The following is a 16748-nucleotide window of genomic DNA, read 5'->3' on the forward strand; positions in this document are numbered from 1 at the left end:
GTTATAGTTCCATGTATTTTCAAAAATCTTCCATTTTTTTCTGAACATTTTCATTCTAAGGATTGCCCTGTGTGCCACTTCAATGAATACTTGACAGACGTTTAGCGACCTGATATGTGGCGATCCTCTGATATGATGTATTTCATCGTTCAACCTCTTGTAGTCATGGAAACGATATTATGCTTCCCTGCCGATTCGCGCAGAAATGGCGAGCAAATCAGACGTATGCTCCGATTGGCTGCTGCTCTCTCACCATACACCGTCATTCACTCACACCATTGAACCACTATGCACACCTCGCCTAGCGACCCTCCTTTCTGAAGCTCTCGTTGGCTGAGAACTTCAAGGGGCGGGAAGATGAAGACCTCTAGAACGCCTCAGTGTTTTGATTGGCTGTGTGAGAAGCGCTCCAGAAACAGACGCGCGAGCTGCACAGGTATCGTCCGCTTGACGTGTATAAATAGTATGTCTTTAATACCGTCTTCAACGACCGTTTCACTTAATGACAAGCGACTCTTACCATCCGAGGAACTGAACTCAGTTAGAAAGGTAAGTCCACTCTAAAACTATCGATTGTTTTCAACAATATTATCCTTAATTCTGAGGTAAAGTTGATCTAAATTATTGTTATATTTTATGAAGTTTCCAGCTAAGTTACATTAATTCCAAAATGACTGCTGAATGAATGACTTCCGACAGTTCAGTCCACTTGAAAAGCCATTTATTAAAGACTAACAAATATTCAAAAATTAATAATTATAAAAAAGTAAGTGAAACAAAATATAGACGCTAATAAAATCACCCTAACCAACGTTCTGAGTTCAATTTAATATGAACGCTTAATATTAAACTCTATAACTTTACAGATGGTGCAGCTAAAATCCTCCTGCAACAAGTTGATCCTCCGAACTCATTTACTATCATAGTAATGTTAGTGACTGATAACGCTAAATACTTATAGTAGAAACGATGTAACTTGAATATGTTTTAAACAATGCCTCGCGCCAATATATGCATTTAAGTATACGGTAAAAATATATATAAAGTTATTTGTTTTGTTTTTTTTAATCAAATGGTGTTTACTAAATAATATAAAAGCAAAATAAAACTTAATATTAGTTTAAAAGCGCTTCAGGCATTCATGACAAATTCGTATTCACGCGGCCAGAATATTAGGATTAGAAACAGTGCAAAAACGTTACATTGAAAAGTCTTGCTTGCTACAGTAACTTACATACAGTTATGCGTACTACGCAGTTTGTAGTACGCACTACGCAGTAGACGTCTGTGAATTGAGACGCATTCCTCCGTAAACGGAAGACGGTCCGTTCACAAACACTGCTCGGCTACACACTCATCAAACATCTGACCTTATGAGATCTCCGGGCGGGACTGAGCTCCGAATCTAGCTGTCTAGTTATAGAAACTATTATATGATTGTAAGGTAAGAAGAAAATATTCGAATGTGAATGAAATATATGTGTGATGAATGTGGTGTTACCGGCCAGCTAGTGACACATGTAACGTTAGGCGCGGTCATTGGTCAGATCCTTCCCAGAATTATTACTACACTACAGGTTATGGAATGTATATCTTTGATGTTTATAGTTTTGCGTTTATTAATTACTGATAAAAATGAATTCTTACTAAGAGAAGCATCAGTGAGCAATGAAAGCGTTTCCACGTCACTGTTAGCGACAAGTCAAAAGAGTACGTTTAATAAATAGCGCGTTATTTACTTCTAGAATTAGTAAAAGGATCACGGGATGATTAAGAGGCAAGGATTATTACAGAGGAACAACAATATTTATGGGTGTAATTTATACTGACTTATGTCAAGTTAGCTGTTTTGACCGGTTTTTACCCTACAAGACAATATCACGTGATTTACGTATTTTTTGCACATGCTCTGCGTAAATAAATAACTACCAATAGTGTTTATTTGGGGGGGGGGGGGGGGGGGGGGGGGTTCACGTTGACTGGTCAACTCTGTCTGTTTACTTGACATGGAACAAGACAAGCTGCTCTGCCAAGCCATATCTATGTGGGTTAAAGGTAATGTCCTTTAGCCAGTTGAAGGGTTAATCTCATTAGAGGAGAGTAGAGCTCCAGTGGCTAACAGGCTTTGCCATGTGCCTCTTTCACTTCCTAATGGCTCTTTCCTCATGTCATTATGAGGTTGCACAGATACATGTCTTGTTACTTTTTAAAAGACTTGCCGATTGTCCGATTAATAGATTCAATGTATTATTTATGCCTCATTTTCCATAGGATTTTTGTATACATTACTGGCCAAAAATGTTTAATAATTATGGTTATTTAATGTTTTTTAAGAAGTCACCAAAGCTGCATTTATTATAGTAAAACACTAATATTATGAACTAATATTACAGTTTAAATTAGCTGTTTTCTATGTGAATATTGTGAAATGTAATTTATTCCTGTGATCAAAGCTGAATTTTCAGCATTATTACTCTAGTCTTCAGCGTCATATGATCCTTCAGAAATCATTCTAATATTTGATGATCAAGAAACATTTTAGAAAGACATTAATACTTTTATTTTGCAAGGACACATTAAATTGGTCAAAAGTGCTGATAAAAGATAAAGATTTTTCTACAAAACTGTATTTAGAATGAATGCTTTTCTTTGAATGTTCTATTCATCAAAGAATCCTGAAAAAATATCACGTTTTACACAAACATATGAAGCAAAATATGAAGTGTTCAACACTGATAATAATCAGAAATGTTTCTTGATCATCAAATGATTTTTGAAGGATCATGATGTGACACTGAAGACTGGAGCAATGATCACAGGATTAAATCACATTTTAACATATTCACATAGGAAAAAATCTATTTTAAATTGCAGTAATTTTTCACAATATTTCTGATCAAATAAATGCAGCCTTGGTGAGCAGAAGAGACTTCTTTCAAAAACATTCCTAATTCCAAACTTTTGAGCGGAGGTGTGCCTCTGCATTATATCTCTAAGCGGCAAGCCGGCAACTCTGTTCTCTAGATATCAGTATTGTCTGTTTGTTTAAAAACCTATACAGGTCTAGTGGGGCTGTCACTGTAATAAACCTGCTTTATGTGAGTCAATGTGTCAGCTGAATTATACCGGACTGCACACTTTTGTCTCAGTCCATTTAGAATGCCTGGATCACTCCCTGCAATTTGTGAGGCCACATGGCCTAAAGATGTGGGAATCATCGCCATGGAGGTGTACGTGCCCTCTCAGTACGTTGACCAAGCAGAGCTGGAAGAGTACGATGGCGTCGGGGCTGGGAAATACACCGTTGGTCTGGGACAGGCGCGCATGGGTTTCTGCTCGGACCGGGAGGACATTAACTCTCTGTGCCTGACGGTGGTGCAGCGATTAATGGAGAGGAACGGCCTGTCCTACGACAGCGTGGGTCGGCTGGAGGTGGGCACGGAAACCATCATCGATAAGTCCAAATCCACCAAAACTGTCCTGATGCAGCTGTTCGAAGAGTCGGGCAACACTGACGTGGAGGGAGTGGACACCACTAACGCGTGCTACGGAGGAACCGCCGCGCTCTTCAACGCCGTCAACTGGGTGGAGTCCAGCTCCTGGGACGGTGAGCTTCTCAGACATACTTTACTGAGGAATCCAAATGTGTCTGTAAACTGTCAAGAACATATCCAGCTCACATCTCATCCCAAAATAAAAAAAACTAAAAAAAAACTTAAAGGGTAACTTCAGTGATTTAGCATTAGGCTTTGTATCAGTAGAAACCCGGTAGTATATTCAAATGACGGTACTTTCCCCCCTCAAATCCCCCTGAGACAAGAGAGAATTATGCATTTTATTACTGGAAAAAATCCTCAGATGACGCAAATATATATTAAATATTTGCGTCATCGGAGGATTTTTTGGCCAGAGGCTAAAAACTACAGCCACTAGATGGAGCTGTTCCGAATGTTATCAACCCACCCATAGGGGAGAGATCTCACGCACAGAATGTAAGACACAGACGGCCGCACGGACATTCATAACGGGGCGATGCAGAGTAAAGTGAGTGTTTCAACTTTTCAATGAATTCCAGTGATAGTTTAGCTTCCATATGCGATCTGAAAAATTTCTGCGCAGCTCTTCATGATTAATGAAATCTGACACTGCTGCGTCTGTGCCGTGACTTTCGTTCGGCTCACTCACACTTTTTTGAAAAGACACGTTCAGTTTTTAATTGTTGTGTTTTTTCTCTAACTGAACGAAATGATTGTATTACTATGAAGATCAAAACGACGGTGTACGGAGTGGCCTCATAGGGCAGCGAGGCAAGTGCATTCTGGGAGTTGTTGTCTTTCATCCACATGAGACAAAAATACATTTTCGGTCTTTTCTCAGTCTAGAAGGCACCAAATTCAAAAATAATTTCACATTTCTACTGAATAAATGACCCAGTTTAAATACAAAGCTTAATGCTAAATCACTGAAGTAACCCTTTAAAGACAGTTAAGCATATCATTACTGTTATCAAAAGCTTTAATAACTCTTATTATTTGAAATTATGTTTTACATTTACATGTTTGCATTTGGCACATCCATTTATCTTTGCATTGCATTCAAGGTAGATGTTTTATCAGATGTCAAACCCGTGACCTTGGTGTTTCTACATCATGCTCTACTGTTAAACTACATTAAATGTCATGCATACATACTTTTTTTTATCACAGTAATGAGAATAACCATTATTAAGAATAATGGGAATTACAAATTCAAAGTTTAAAAAAAAGTAAGATTCATTATTAGAGAATAATGTCGCAATGGAAAAGATCATAAGTCCTACAACATGCTTCATTACCTTCTATGCAGAATACGTTTTATTTGGGTTTATTTTTATTTCCTTTTTAGGGTGAAATGTGACCTGACCATGGCATGTTTCCACATTCACTATAAAAATAACTGCTTAATTTTGAGTTGAGTTGTTTGCTTGTTGAGCATTGACTAACTAATATGTTTTGATGACGCAGGTCGCTATGCTCTGGTTGTTGCTGGTGATATTGCCGTTTATGCCACGGGCAGCGCCAGGCCTACAGGGGGAGCCGGAGCCGTGGCCATGTTAGTGGGACCCAATGCCCCTCTTGCCTTTGAGAGAGGTATGAGGCCTGCCGTAACTGCCAGCACTCATGACCTTTGTTACACTGACATAGAGAGCTCTAACAAAACAGGGTTTGTTGTGATACCGAGGTTAAAGTCCACACTATATTAATGCAGAAAATGTCATTTATACCTAGTTATTCTCTATGTTCTTTATTTCATGAAGTAATTGAAATGTAATCATATTTTAACAGGGCTTCGTGGGACCCATATGCAGCATGCCTATGATTTTTATAAGCCAGACATGGTGTCCGAGTATCCGGTGGTGGACGGCAAGCTTTCCATCCAGTGCTACCTCAGTGCTTTAGATCGATGCTACTCCGTCTACAGGAACAAGATCCATGCCCAGTGGCAACGAGGTTGGAAAATATATCCACATTCTCTCTTTTATTTATTTATTTATTTTAATGTATTTATTTGTATTATTTTGCCATATTGTGAAAGTAAATAATGACCGAGGGCTGCCAGATAGCAAAAATGGATCATTAAAAAAGAGGGTACATAGAAATGGTGTCTTTAAATGATTTTAAATCATTTAAATGAATATTTTGATACAATGCACTTATTGTGTACATACATGTTTTACAGCTGTAATTAATTTCTGTAATGACATCTATAGTTATACCGTTGAACCCTTAATCCACCCTTTAAGAGATGGTTCCCCCGAAAATGAAAATTAGTCCATGATTTACTCATCCTAGGTGTATAGGACATTCTTCTTTCAGATGAATACAATCAGAGTTATATTAACAAATGTCCTGGCTCTTCCAAGCTTTATAATGTCATTCGACATTCTTATAATTTGAAGAATGTCAAATACACTTAGTCTTAGTCACTTAGTAATTTTAATTTTTGGGTGAACTATCACTTTAAACCAGCCCATACGACCAAACCAGTGCCTAACCATACCCGTATCCCACCTCAACATCAACACAATAAGTACATTTTACCTAACAATTATTTATGATGTAAGTACATAGTAGTTATAGACACTTAATATAAAGTGGGACCGATCGGGACAATATCATTTTTTTTTATGTTTGGAAAAACATGCTAATAGTAAGGAATCTCATATTTCCTCTTTACATGCTTTACATGTTGTGTTATAAACCTTGATGAGTGATTGACATGTGACTGAATGTTACATGTTTCAATTTTCACTGGCTAAACTTTCAATGCATCTCCAATAATTACGACTCATGCCCATTGTTCCAAAAGCTATATATGATGTTATCTCTACAAGGAATAGACTGACATTTTAGGTTCCATCTTTTGTTCAGGATCGATAAATGCTCATCCCTAAAGAGCAAGACACTATTTAAGCTAGTGTTTGTACAAAAACTGTCACAATGTCTAGTATAATTCTTTTTTTTTAAGGGCTTCTGTTGTTTTTCAGAGGGTCTTGAAGGGCGCTGTAGTCTTGAAGACTTTGGATACATGGTGTTCCACTCTCCTTACTGCAAACTGGTCCAGAAGTCTTTGGCTCGCCTAATGCTCAATGACTTCCTCTGTCATCCCAGTCCAAACACAGAGAGCGGCCCCTTCAGCGGACTGGAAGCTTTCAGGTCAGGGCCAGTTCTAGGATTTGATCTTCAGGAGGTTTTAGCCCTCAGTGAGAATGTGTAGACTCTTTGTAAATTGGCACCACAATATTACTATATATAGTAATTCAAAGGAACCCTACCAATACTGTATTACCAAGTCAATACAAAGACCTAATGCACGGATCCGTTATATTGACACACATCTGATATTTTATGTTTTCGTTCACTTAAGATATCATCCTCTAAAACTATAATCACCTATCTACAACCGTCCCTGTTTCAGGTTAATATCCTCCTTCCGTTAGCGATTCCTCCTTAAAGGGGGGATGAAACACTCAGTTTCAGTCAATCTATGAGGACATAATTTGGTTTATGGACTATTGTATGCGATTTAACGTTAGCAGTAGCAAATGGAACGGTTTTGCATGTCAGACTAGTGCGTGTTTACATAGAAAAACAATGGAATTGTAGCGCATTTGAATGAACGAGTCAATAGCTAACAACACAAAGACATTTGAAGCCGTTTTACTCACCGCCTGCTTCCAACACACGACCGTGAACCTTAATCACTGGGACTGCTCCATCTTTCAGCATTAGATGAGCTACAAATCCGGAGTTGAACTGTACCTTGTTTATAAACCACCGTCGCCGAAATTCAGGGAACAAACAAAAACACTTGCACAACTCCGTTGCTGCTCCGGAAAAACAAACTCCATCCACTGTCCCATTAATGCTGGGTTCTTTGGGAAGCTGTGCAGGGTTGTCTTGCCCTGACAACCAAAAACACATTTCTTTGGTGACATTGTTGATTTCGTGAAGTCGTGTTACTGCAGCACGCAGCCGATGACTTCCCTAAAGCCGAGCAGAGCGCGTTAATGTGCGAGCGTTTGCTCTCTCGCTCTAGTTGCGCGCACGCCCTTCCGGGAGAAGGGCCCGTACAAGGACATTCCGCCCTTGCTGACGTCAGATAAACCCATACTTGAAAAAACTTTCCGAAATGTATGAGAAACCGGAAAGAGTATTTCTGGCAGAGAAATACTCCATTAAACGTCCAACTTTTTTTTGTTGAAACTTTGTCCATGTCTAGCATGGGAATCCAGGTCTTTAACAGTGTAAAAAAACTCACTATGCATGAAACAGCATTTCAACCCCCCCACATTTAACGTTAATGAAATAATCCCAATAATTTTTTATTTAACGGAAAAGTTCATCAGAATGGAATATTCATGTTGTGCCAAACCCATACGTTAATGGAACACAAAAGAGAATTTTTAAAGATTCTTCTCACAACAGTCTTCCATATGACAGCATTTCATTATGACCGCATCTCGGATAAACCAAACGTTTTAAATTTCTTTCCCATTTTTTGCAGAGATATGAAGATTGAGGACACTTATTTTGACAGAGATGTGGAGAAGGCCTTTTTGAAAGCTAGTTCAGAACTGTTTGAGAATAAAACCAAGGCATCTCTCCTCGTATCGAACCAGAATGGCAACATGTACACACCATCAGTGTACGGCTGCTTGGCTTCAGTTCTCGCACAGTAAGTGTCACGGGTGCCTCGTCTTATTTCCTTGAATGTACATTACAGCATTCATTGTTATTCAAAGCCACTGTAAATGTGATGCACTTGTCATTATTATTATTTTGTAAATCTCTACAGACACACTCTGCAGCAGTTGGCAGGGCAGAGAATCGGTGTGTTTTCTTACGGCTCAGGCTTTGCTGCCACACTCTACTCCATCAAAGTCACACAAGACGCCACACCTGGTACACACACACACGCACACACAGAAGCGGTTTCTATTAGTGTTTCACTATGATAGGGTGGGCGATACACGACCAAGCTCAAGACATTTTGTATCACTTTTATCTGGAATTCAACCCAAAATGTTTTAGATGTATTGTATTGTATTATATTATTATATAATACATACCAATGTAGTTATGCCTATTTTTTGATAGAATGAAAGTATTTAAATATTTGGAACTAACCAAATAGTAACCAAAAGATTGCATAAGCAAATCTGGCATCATTGCAAAAACTGCAGCTTCTTTTGAAAAAAAAACAAAACAAAAACTTGGCAACTGTGAAAACCTACAGTTACAGTAGCTATGTTTCCATCCACCTATTTGTATTTTAAAACTAAATGCTGGATGGAAACACCAAGATTATCATAACTTCTAAAAAATGGTCATTCTGAAATGTCTGAGCCAAAGTCTTGTCATCAAAATGGTTGGCCATAATGACTTCACAGAACCGCCTCGCATTCATCCGAATGCAACATGACCGCATTTACTACGTTTTGTCTGTGAAGTTATTTATGATAGAGGCAAAAAGAGCCACAGTTTCTTCCCTGATTGTGGCATCTTTCATTCTTATTACAGATATTGGGCCCTATCATTCACCCGGTGCAATGCAACGCCAGGCAAATGTTTTTTGCTAGTTACAGCTCGACCCAGTTATCATTTTCATGTCCAGCGCCACATTGTTTAAATAGCAAATGCTCTCGCGCCCATCTGTTCACCCATGCTGTGCTGGTCTGAAATTAGGTGTGTTCAGGCACATTGTTGGTGCGTTGCTATTTTGAGGCAACTGAAAACGACTGCGCCATTGACCATCAAAAACCTGGTCTAAAGTCAATAGCGCAGTATTTTTTGTGTTATTTAAAGGCTGTGTTAGTAATATGCGCCTACAGGTGGGTGCACAACGCGTGTACACTCTGCTTGTTACACACACAGGGATGCGCAGCAGCACACAAACATCTTTAAATATTAAAAATAAAAGGATTTCTTTCTGGAAAAGCGTTCAGTCTTTCCACTCGCAAATTCCGCCATGTAAATAGCGAATCCGCCCAAAACACACCCATGACTCATTAAGAGACTATTTACAACCCTTTTGGATCATGCGCCTGGCACGCAGACTTTTTTTCCATCATTAAACTAGCAAAAAGTGGATAGACTTGCGCCATGCACTTAGATCGTTAAAATAGGGCCCTTTGTGTGTCAATTTCCCAGGAAGTGACAACTTTGTTCTCTTGAACACATGAGATGGAAACGCTGCTTTAGTCACAAATGTAATGCAATCTTTCTAATTTTGTGCATACTTGACTAGTGTGTCTGCACCAGATGCAAGCGGTGCGTCACATCAAAATCTGATGGAGCCCATTACAATCACTGATGCTGTCTACAATGGATATGTTGTGTAAAGCCTAGTCGCAGACAGTAAACAGGGATATTTGTTTTGAAATGTTCAGTGTAGACACAGAGTTACATCTTGGAAACAAGCGGCATGCAACTTATTTATAATAAACAAAGAGGCTAGTTGTATCGCCCAGCCAGAATTACAATCATTGTTAACTCAAGGTTGATTGACAGTCAGTCCGTTGTGCTAACGTACATCTTTATTTTAAGGCTCTGCTCTGGATAAGTTGGTCTCCAGCCTGTGTGACTTGGAGGCCAGACTGGACTCTAGAAAGAAGGTTTCACCAGGGGTTTTTGCTGACAACATGAAGCTCAGAGAAGAAACCCACCATTTAGGTAATAAAGCGTTTACATTCTGTTATTCTCTCATTGATTTTGTCTTTTTGAAATCTTTTGAATACATTTGACGATGTGATGTTTCTCATTTTCCCACAGCAAACTACATCCCTCAAGGCTCGGTTGAGGAACTTTTCCCAGGAACATGGTACCTCACTCGTGTGGATGAGAAGCATCGTAGGCAGTACGCCAGGCGTTCTATGAACGATGACAGACCTCTGGAGGCAGGACTGGTCTCTTCCAACATTGCAACCGAGGTATGCTATATGTCTCTTTTTTTCATTCATTAAACATGTACATTCAGATACAAGTAAAGCCCAAGGTATACTTCAGCTAGAGGTGGGTGATATGACCAAAATCCTATATCACGATATAAGTCATTTTATTTCACGATATATATAACAATATTGTTATTTTTGCTTTAAATAAGGTTTTTATGATATCAAAATTTTTGATATTGGTTTCATAATTCTTATCACCATTTTCAATATCATTTAAAAAACGGATACTAGCCTAAAAAAACAACAAAAGAAGCGTCTTTTTGAAGAGTGTGCGTACGTGCTCTAGTATGTAAGAACGAGTCTATAATTGAATCTGGAAATAAAGCAAAATAAATTACTCCTCAGGTGACATGTCCGTAATTTTTTTAGCAAACAAATCTAGCATTAATTCAATCTCAAACGGGTTCATTAAAATAAGTTACTCCACCACCTGCGTGACATTATTAACCAACATGGTGGAACAGCAAATGTGCGACAATACGGTTTCGGGAAACACTTGTGAATAGCTACATGATTTCGTCAATGATGCATCGTAGTGTGGTAGTTTAAACCACTTCACCGACCCACCCGTGGGTCCAATATTACATCATCATAATCATTTGAAAAAATCTATAAGTTGTACAGCACAAAACTAGACATATATGGTATCGTTTGAAAGATTCGAACCTCAGCTTTCTTGATAACCCAATCACTTTTGCATTTGTTACATAGAAAAAGATAATACGGTCTGAATTTGACCCCCCTACAATGACCCCCCCTTGAGAAAATCATATGAATAAAATGTAATTTTATATTTATATTACACACTCATCAAAAATAGACAAGTCATATATCAAATGAAAGCTCTTATCCTCAAGAATATCAAGAATATTTATTTCACCGATCACTTTACAGTAACGTTATTATCAAAAGAATCACAAAGATGGAAATGACTCCTTTGAACAAGCAAACACATGAGTCATATTCCTGTTCGGATCACTAACGCGTTGTGGAGCTAATAACCTCAAACGCTATATCAGCTCGTTCCTTAGGTTGTTTTCTTCAAAATGAGACCATTTTCACATGTCTGTGAGCATGCATGGCCAAATGACACTGTAATATGTCACCGATGTCCAGATTAAAACGGGATGCAGACAAATACTCTTATTATCCTTAGTTTTGATCGTCTTTGTTAGCCGCGATTTTTGATGACGTCATCACGTATTGCATCATACGTCAAAAAAGCTGAGTATCTCAGCTCTCTATAGACATGTCGGTCATGCTTCTAGACCAATCAGAGCCCGAGATCTCCCTTTACAAAGTTGAGGAGGCGGAGCCTTTTTGTCGATTTTCCCAGTGGCTATGGAAAATCAATGGAGATGAGTAGGAGTTATTAGATAGTTTGCACAGATTAATCTCAATAACTTTTTATTGGAAGGAGATATCAAGACAATTCTTTTCCCCCCTGTTTACTGACACCTAGTGGAAACTTTCTGAAGGGAAATTGACCAAACAGATTAAAAATGATAGATTTTCAAATAAAACAAATGAATTAAAAAATAAATCAAAATATGACTTTTTATATAGGTTTATCATAAAATTGTGAATAAATATAATATATGCAATATTCCTCCACTGTGTTAAAATTTAGAGTGTTTTCTGTAAATTTAGACCAATTTGATCAATTTACTCCAATGTATGTGGGTAGGGCGCTCTTTTAAATTCAAATATGCCTAATTCTCAAAAAAATTCTAAATATGCTGCAGAGCTGAAATGGTTAAGAAGCGAGTTATGTCGTTGTAAGGGAAACGCAGCCCAGTTCTGAAACAAAGCTGGACCGAACGGTTCTCATTGCGTAACCGTTCTATTCCGTGCCGATATAGGCCAGTTGGTGCGGTTCTGGTTTTCCACTGCGGGGCTGATAATGGCCACTCTTTGGATTGTCATACAAAAGTGTCAGTCATTGCCTTGGTAACACAACGGTTTACTGATGAAATGAGATGTAAATAACGACCGCATTGTGGGCGATGATCAGATATTTCGTACTTTTATTATTTCATTTGTGTTTACGCCGCTCAAATAGCGCGGTTAGCCAGCTACAGAGAAACTGGTAGCTAGGCAACAGACAAGTGAATGAGTGCCGACGTCACTCCACGGATTCTCGGATTCCAGGCCGAGAGCGGTTTGTAATCGTGCCGTGCCGTACCATTCAAAGAACCGTTCGGCCCGACGGTGGAAAATCGGCTAAACGCTCTAGTCTTACCACACCTGACCGATTTTTCTGTAATAAAACAATTCTAAGTGTTTTGTGTTTGGCTGATTTGTGTTTTCCTGTCCTTCTCAGCATATTCCCAGCCCACTCAAGAAGATGCCCCGTATCCCAACTACCACAGCTGGCCCTGAGGTGGTCGTCATCAGTAACGGGGATCATTAATTTACCTCTGTGAGGTGCACATAATGGCAGGTCACATTGAGGACGCATGATCGGGAAAAGAAACAAGCTAAAAAGGGCCCCAGGACTTCTCCAGCCACATCACTCATCAATGAGTGATATAAAAACTCAAACTCAAAGCTTTTTAAATGTCCCAGGACAGAATTAGTTTGACCGTCACTGTGTTGAAGATGGCAGAGGGGTAGTTTGGAAGTGAAGTGTTAGTACATGGGAAGGTTTCTCTATGGTGAACCACAATCTGCTGCTCGGAGTCTTCTATGCAGATATCCTGACTACTTTAATCCTTTTAACTTCAAATATCTACCTGTTGGCATTTCACAAGCTCCTCTCATCTAAAACAAACGTTTTAGGACAGCCGAGAACTCGAGGGGCGGAGGATGGATGTTGGATGTTTTAGCGAAGAGCGTCCCTCGTGTTGTTGTTTTTTATTATTGATCTAAAAGCTGCCGTTTTCACACTCATGACTGTATCAATCTGTCCTCATCAACTAACAGCTGTCAGGATTGCTGTTTTAAAGTCTTTCTAGTCAGTCTTATCACCATGGCCATGTCAGGGAAATGTGCCTGGATCACACATTAATGAGCCATAACCTTAGTTTTAATTACATTGGATTATATAGTAATAATTTAGTCGCTGCAAAATTTCGAGAATCATTTCGAAGGACACGAGTAAATGGTGTTCATTTATATGAACGCAGACCAGTAGTGGTAACACGTTAAATGTAATATTCAAACAAATTCACTTGGGACAACAGACATTTTTAGGTATTGAAGTGAGAACGAGTGAGCTGTGAACTCTATATCAACTTCTTGTAAATCACAATATTCACTTTCTTGATCTGTTGAGAAATTGCAAAATGAAGTGATCAAATGTTTGACCTTTGATTGTTCCAAACCACAGAGCACTTCCCTGTAATCAGAAGCAATATTAATAATTATTATTAATAATTGTAGTAATATTGAAAAGAAGTTAGCACCTTAAAACCTTGATGCTAAAGGGCTCATGGCAGATATTATAGGCTAAAAGCAAAGAAGAGATATTTTAGAGATTACACTTAATTGCACAAACGCTGATAGCAAGATGGCATTTCCTTCCAGAGCATTCTTCAGTCTGTGGGTCCATGTTAACATCTGAAGAAGAAAAAAAGCACTTCTGCTCCATCTGCAGATCCATCAACTTTGAGAAGCCTTATTCTATGTACAAAACACAAAAGGGTATATTCTGAAAACTGTATAGACGTATTCTTCTTTTTCATTCTGCTGCCAGGACATGTTGACTGTAAAGATATAACTTGAAACAGCCAATGTTTACAAGAGGTTTCCCTGAGATCAGTTCATACCAATAATTGGTAAGTAATGTACAATGCTAACTTATATTTGTAGATTGGTATCTGATCAGTTGCAACTTGTTGAAAACAAGCTGTATAAACGATGTGTCACAATTGTACATGGGAATCTGATAATATATGAACTGAGGATTAAATGTTCTTTTGCTGACGTCTCTCTTTATTCTTTCACCTTGGAGGTTTGGATTTTAATGTTTTGCATCGATCCACTAAATATTGCATGGTCAGATGAACATGTATTATTAATATTTTCATATTTAACATGGGCATTCTGCCTTAGTCAACAGTTTCAGACAGGCTTGAACACAAACCTAGGTGATGTAGTCCGGTTCTGCCTGTTGACCCAATCTGTTGGGTCCAGTCCCTGTAGATGCAGCAGAACATAGGAGTGGGCTCTATGGCAAAAATATATCACAATTTTTTTTCAGGAAAATCATGAATCATGTTTTTTTTTTTTTTATGTTGGTTTTACTATTTTTCAAGTGACTGAGCAGTACAGCCAAAATTTCCCTATTTTAAAAATGTAGCCTTATAAGGTAACAAAATATAATAGCATTTAGGCCAAAGAAGGAGTCTTTATTTTAATATTTCATCTTTGTTTTTAAATGTGCTCTCCACTAATACAAGGCACCCTTGGTAAATATGAGCAGAGGCGGCTGTGAAAATAAATCTGCATTGTTTATCCTTTTGATCTTTCATTAAAACAAAATGCACAAAATTCTAACAAAACAATTGAAAGTGGGGAGAAACTTCTCCAATGCATGATGGCCACAATTATTAATAAAATATTCCCATTATATTCCGCTTCATATTTGCACACCAGGGTGACTAAGACAGGGTTCCTACAGGGTTTGGAAAAGTATGGAAAAGTATGGAATTTGATTTGAGTAATTTCCAGGTCTGGAAAAGTATGGAAAAAATAAATCAGAGTATGGACAAATATTTATGTTTCCAGACTATTGTCCCTATTTCGTATATTAAATGTATATAATAAATATATAATATACACAATTGTTTTTTTTTTTCATGGCGTTTGGATCAGTCTGCCAGCGCTGCCGATCGTTTTTACACTTGATCTGCTGGAGTTTAGGTCTGCAGTGATTGGTTGTTACGTTATTAGGCGGCAGTTCCCATCACAGCGCCACCTCAAACTGCTTGACTAAAAACACCTGGAATGTTGTGAACTATTACATTTGAGTGTGGACTTCACGGCAAACAAAATGGGAAAATGCACGTTTTCCGAGGGCTGGCTTGCCGATCCTAAATATAAAGCCTGGTTAGCCAAAGATTTAAAATTTACAAAGAAAGTTATTTGCAAACTTTATGTCAAATCATTTGACATCTCCAACATGGGGGAGGCGGCAATTGTAAGCCATATGCTAGGCCAAAATAGTAGTGGGAAGTTCGGATCAATTTACTGACTCGGATCTTTGAATCTCATTCAGCAAAATTAACAAATCTTTTTTTAATGGGTTAGTTCACCCAAAAATGTAAATTCTGTCATTAATTACTCACCCTCATGTGGTTCGACACCCGTCAGACCTCCGTTCATATTTGGAACACAAATGAAGATATTTTAGTGTAAAGCTGATGCTGAGAAAGGCTTCAGATAGGCCTCCATTGGCATTCAGTACATTTACACTCTCAAGACCCATAAAAGGCACTTAAAACGTCGTTACAAAGTCCATCTCACCACAGTGGCTCTACAATAATTTTACGATGCGACGACAAAAGTTTTTGTGCGCAAAAAAAAAAATCAAAATAACACCTTTATCCAACTTGTTCTTGTCTTCCGTGTGTGCCTCCACGACGCATGCGCGAGAATATGAGCAGATCCGGCGTTCAGACAAATGACCCAGAAGCGATTTGTTTACAAGCAGAGGAAGACGCGCGTATCTCAGCTGTTGAATTCTACATTGATCGTGCTTTAGGTCTCGGCGTAGTTCTCAAAATGGGGCTAAAGTGTGCATTTCATGGATTCCCGAACGCCGGATCTACGTCATATTCTCACGCATGCGTCATGGAGACACACACGGAAGACAAGAAGAGGTTGAATAAAGTCGTTATTTAGATTTTTTTTCACACAAAAACTATTATCGTCGCATCGTAAAATTATTGTAGAGCCACTGTGGTGAGATGGACTTTGTAACAATGTTTTTAGTGCCTTTTATGGGTCTTGTGAGTGTAAATGTACTGAATGCCAATGGAGGCCTATCTGAGGCCTTTCTCAGCATCAGCTTTACACTAAAATATCTTCATTTGTGTTCCAAATATGAACGGAGGTCTGACGGGTGTCGAACCACATGAGGGTGAGTAATTAATGACAGAATTTTCATTTTTGGGTGAACTAACCCTTTAAGTCATTTCGTTCGTTCATGACATCAACGTCACGCTCGTGCTCACAGCCGCATGTAGACGGATCGGCTCAAAATCGGAGACACGCGAGACTGATCGGCCGATCATGCAGAAAATCTGCC

The 16748-nt window shown here is 38.6% G+C and overlaps 1 protein-coding gene across 2 annotated transcripts; it reads left to right on the top strand.

Annotated features, from left to right (window-relative positions):
• Window positions 1-399: 399 nt before the first annotated feature.
• On the top strand, window positions 400-14422 carry LOC307118654 (hydroxymethylglutaryl-CoA synthase, cytoplasmic-like). 2 transcript variants are annotated; one of them, XM_079804366.1, is made up of 10 exons: window positions 400-549; window positions 3150-3607; window positions 5004-5129; window positions 5325-5489; window positions 6527-6695; window positions 8047-8217; window positions 8338-8444; window positions 10089-10214; window positions 10314-10471; window positions 12819-14422. In XM_079804366.1, exons 2-10 carry the CDS (start codon window positions 3160-3162, stop codon window positions 12906-12908), a joined length of 1560 nt encoding a protein of 519 aa, XP_079660492.1. In that variant the 5' UTR covers window positions 400-549; window positions 3150-3159; the 3' UTR covers window positions 12909-14422. The 2 variants fall into 2 exon arrangements, with proteins under 2 accessions (XP_079660492.1, XP_079660491.1); XM_079804365.1 differs by lacking the exon at window positions 400-549 and adding an exon at window positions 1326-1444.
• Window positions 14423-16748: the final 2326 nt, after the last annotated feature.

This window comes from Gobio gobio (assembly GCF_949357685.1).
Source record: "Gobio gobio genome assembly, chromosome: 22".
Taxonomy (NCBI): Eukaryota; Metazoa; Chordata; class Actinopteri; order Cypriniformes; family Gobionidae; genus Gobio; species Gobio gobio.

What these genes read in the sequence shown, in the direction of transcription:
- LOC307118654 (XM_079804365.1), top strand. An exon ending in CACACAAGACGCCACACCTG is followed by an intron (nt 8,445 to 10,088) that starts GTACACACACAC and finishes CTTTATTTTAAG; the next exon opens with GCTCTGCTCTGGATAAGTTG. An exon ending in AGAAGAAACCCACCATTTAG is followed by an intron (nt 10,215 to 10,313) that starts GTAATAAAGCGT and finishes ATTTTCCCACAG; the next exon opens with CAAACTACATCCCTCAAGGC.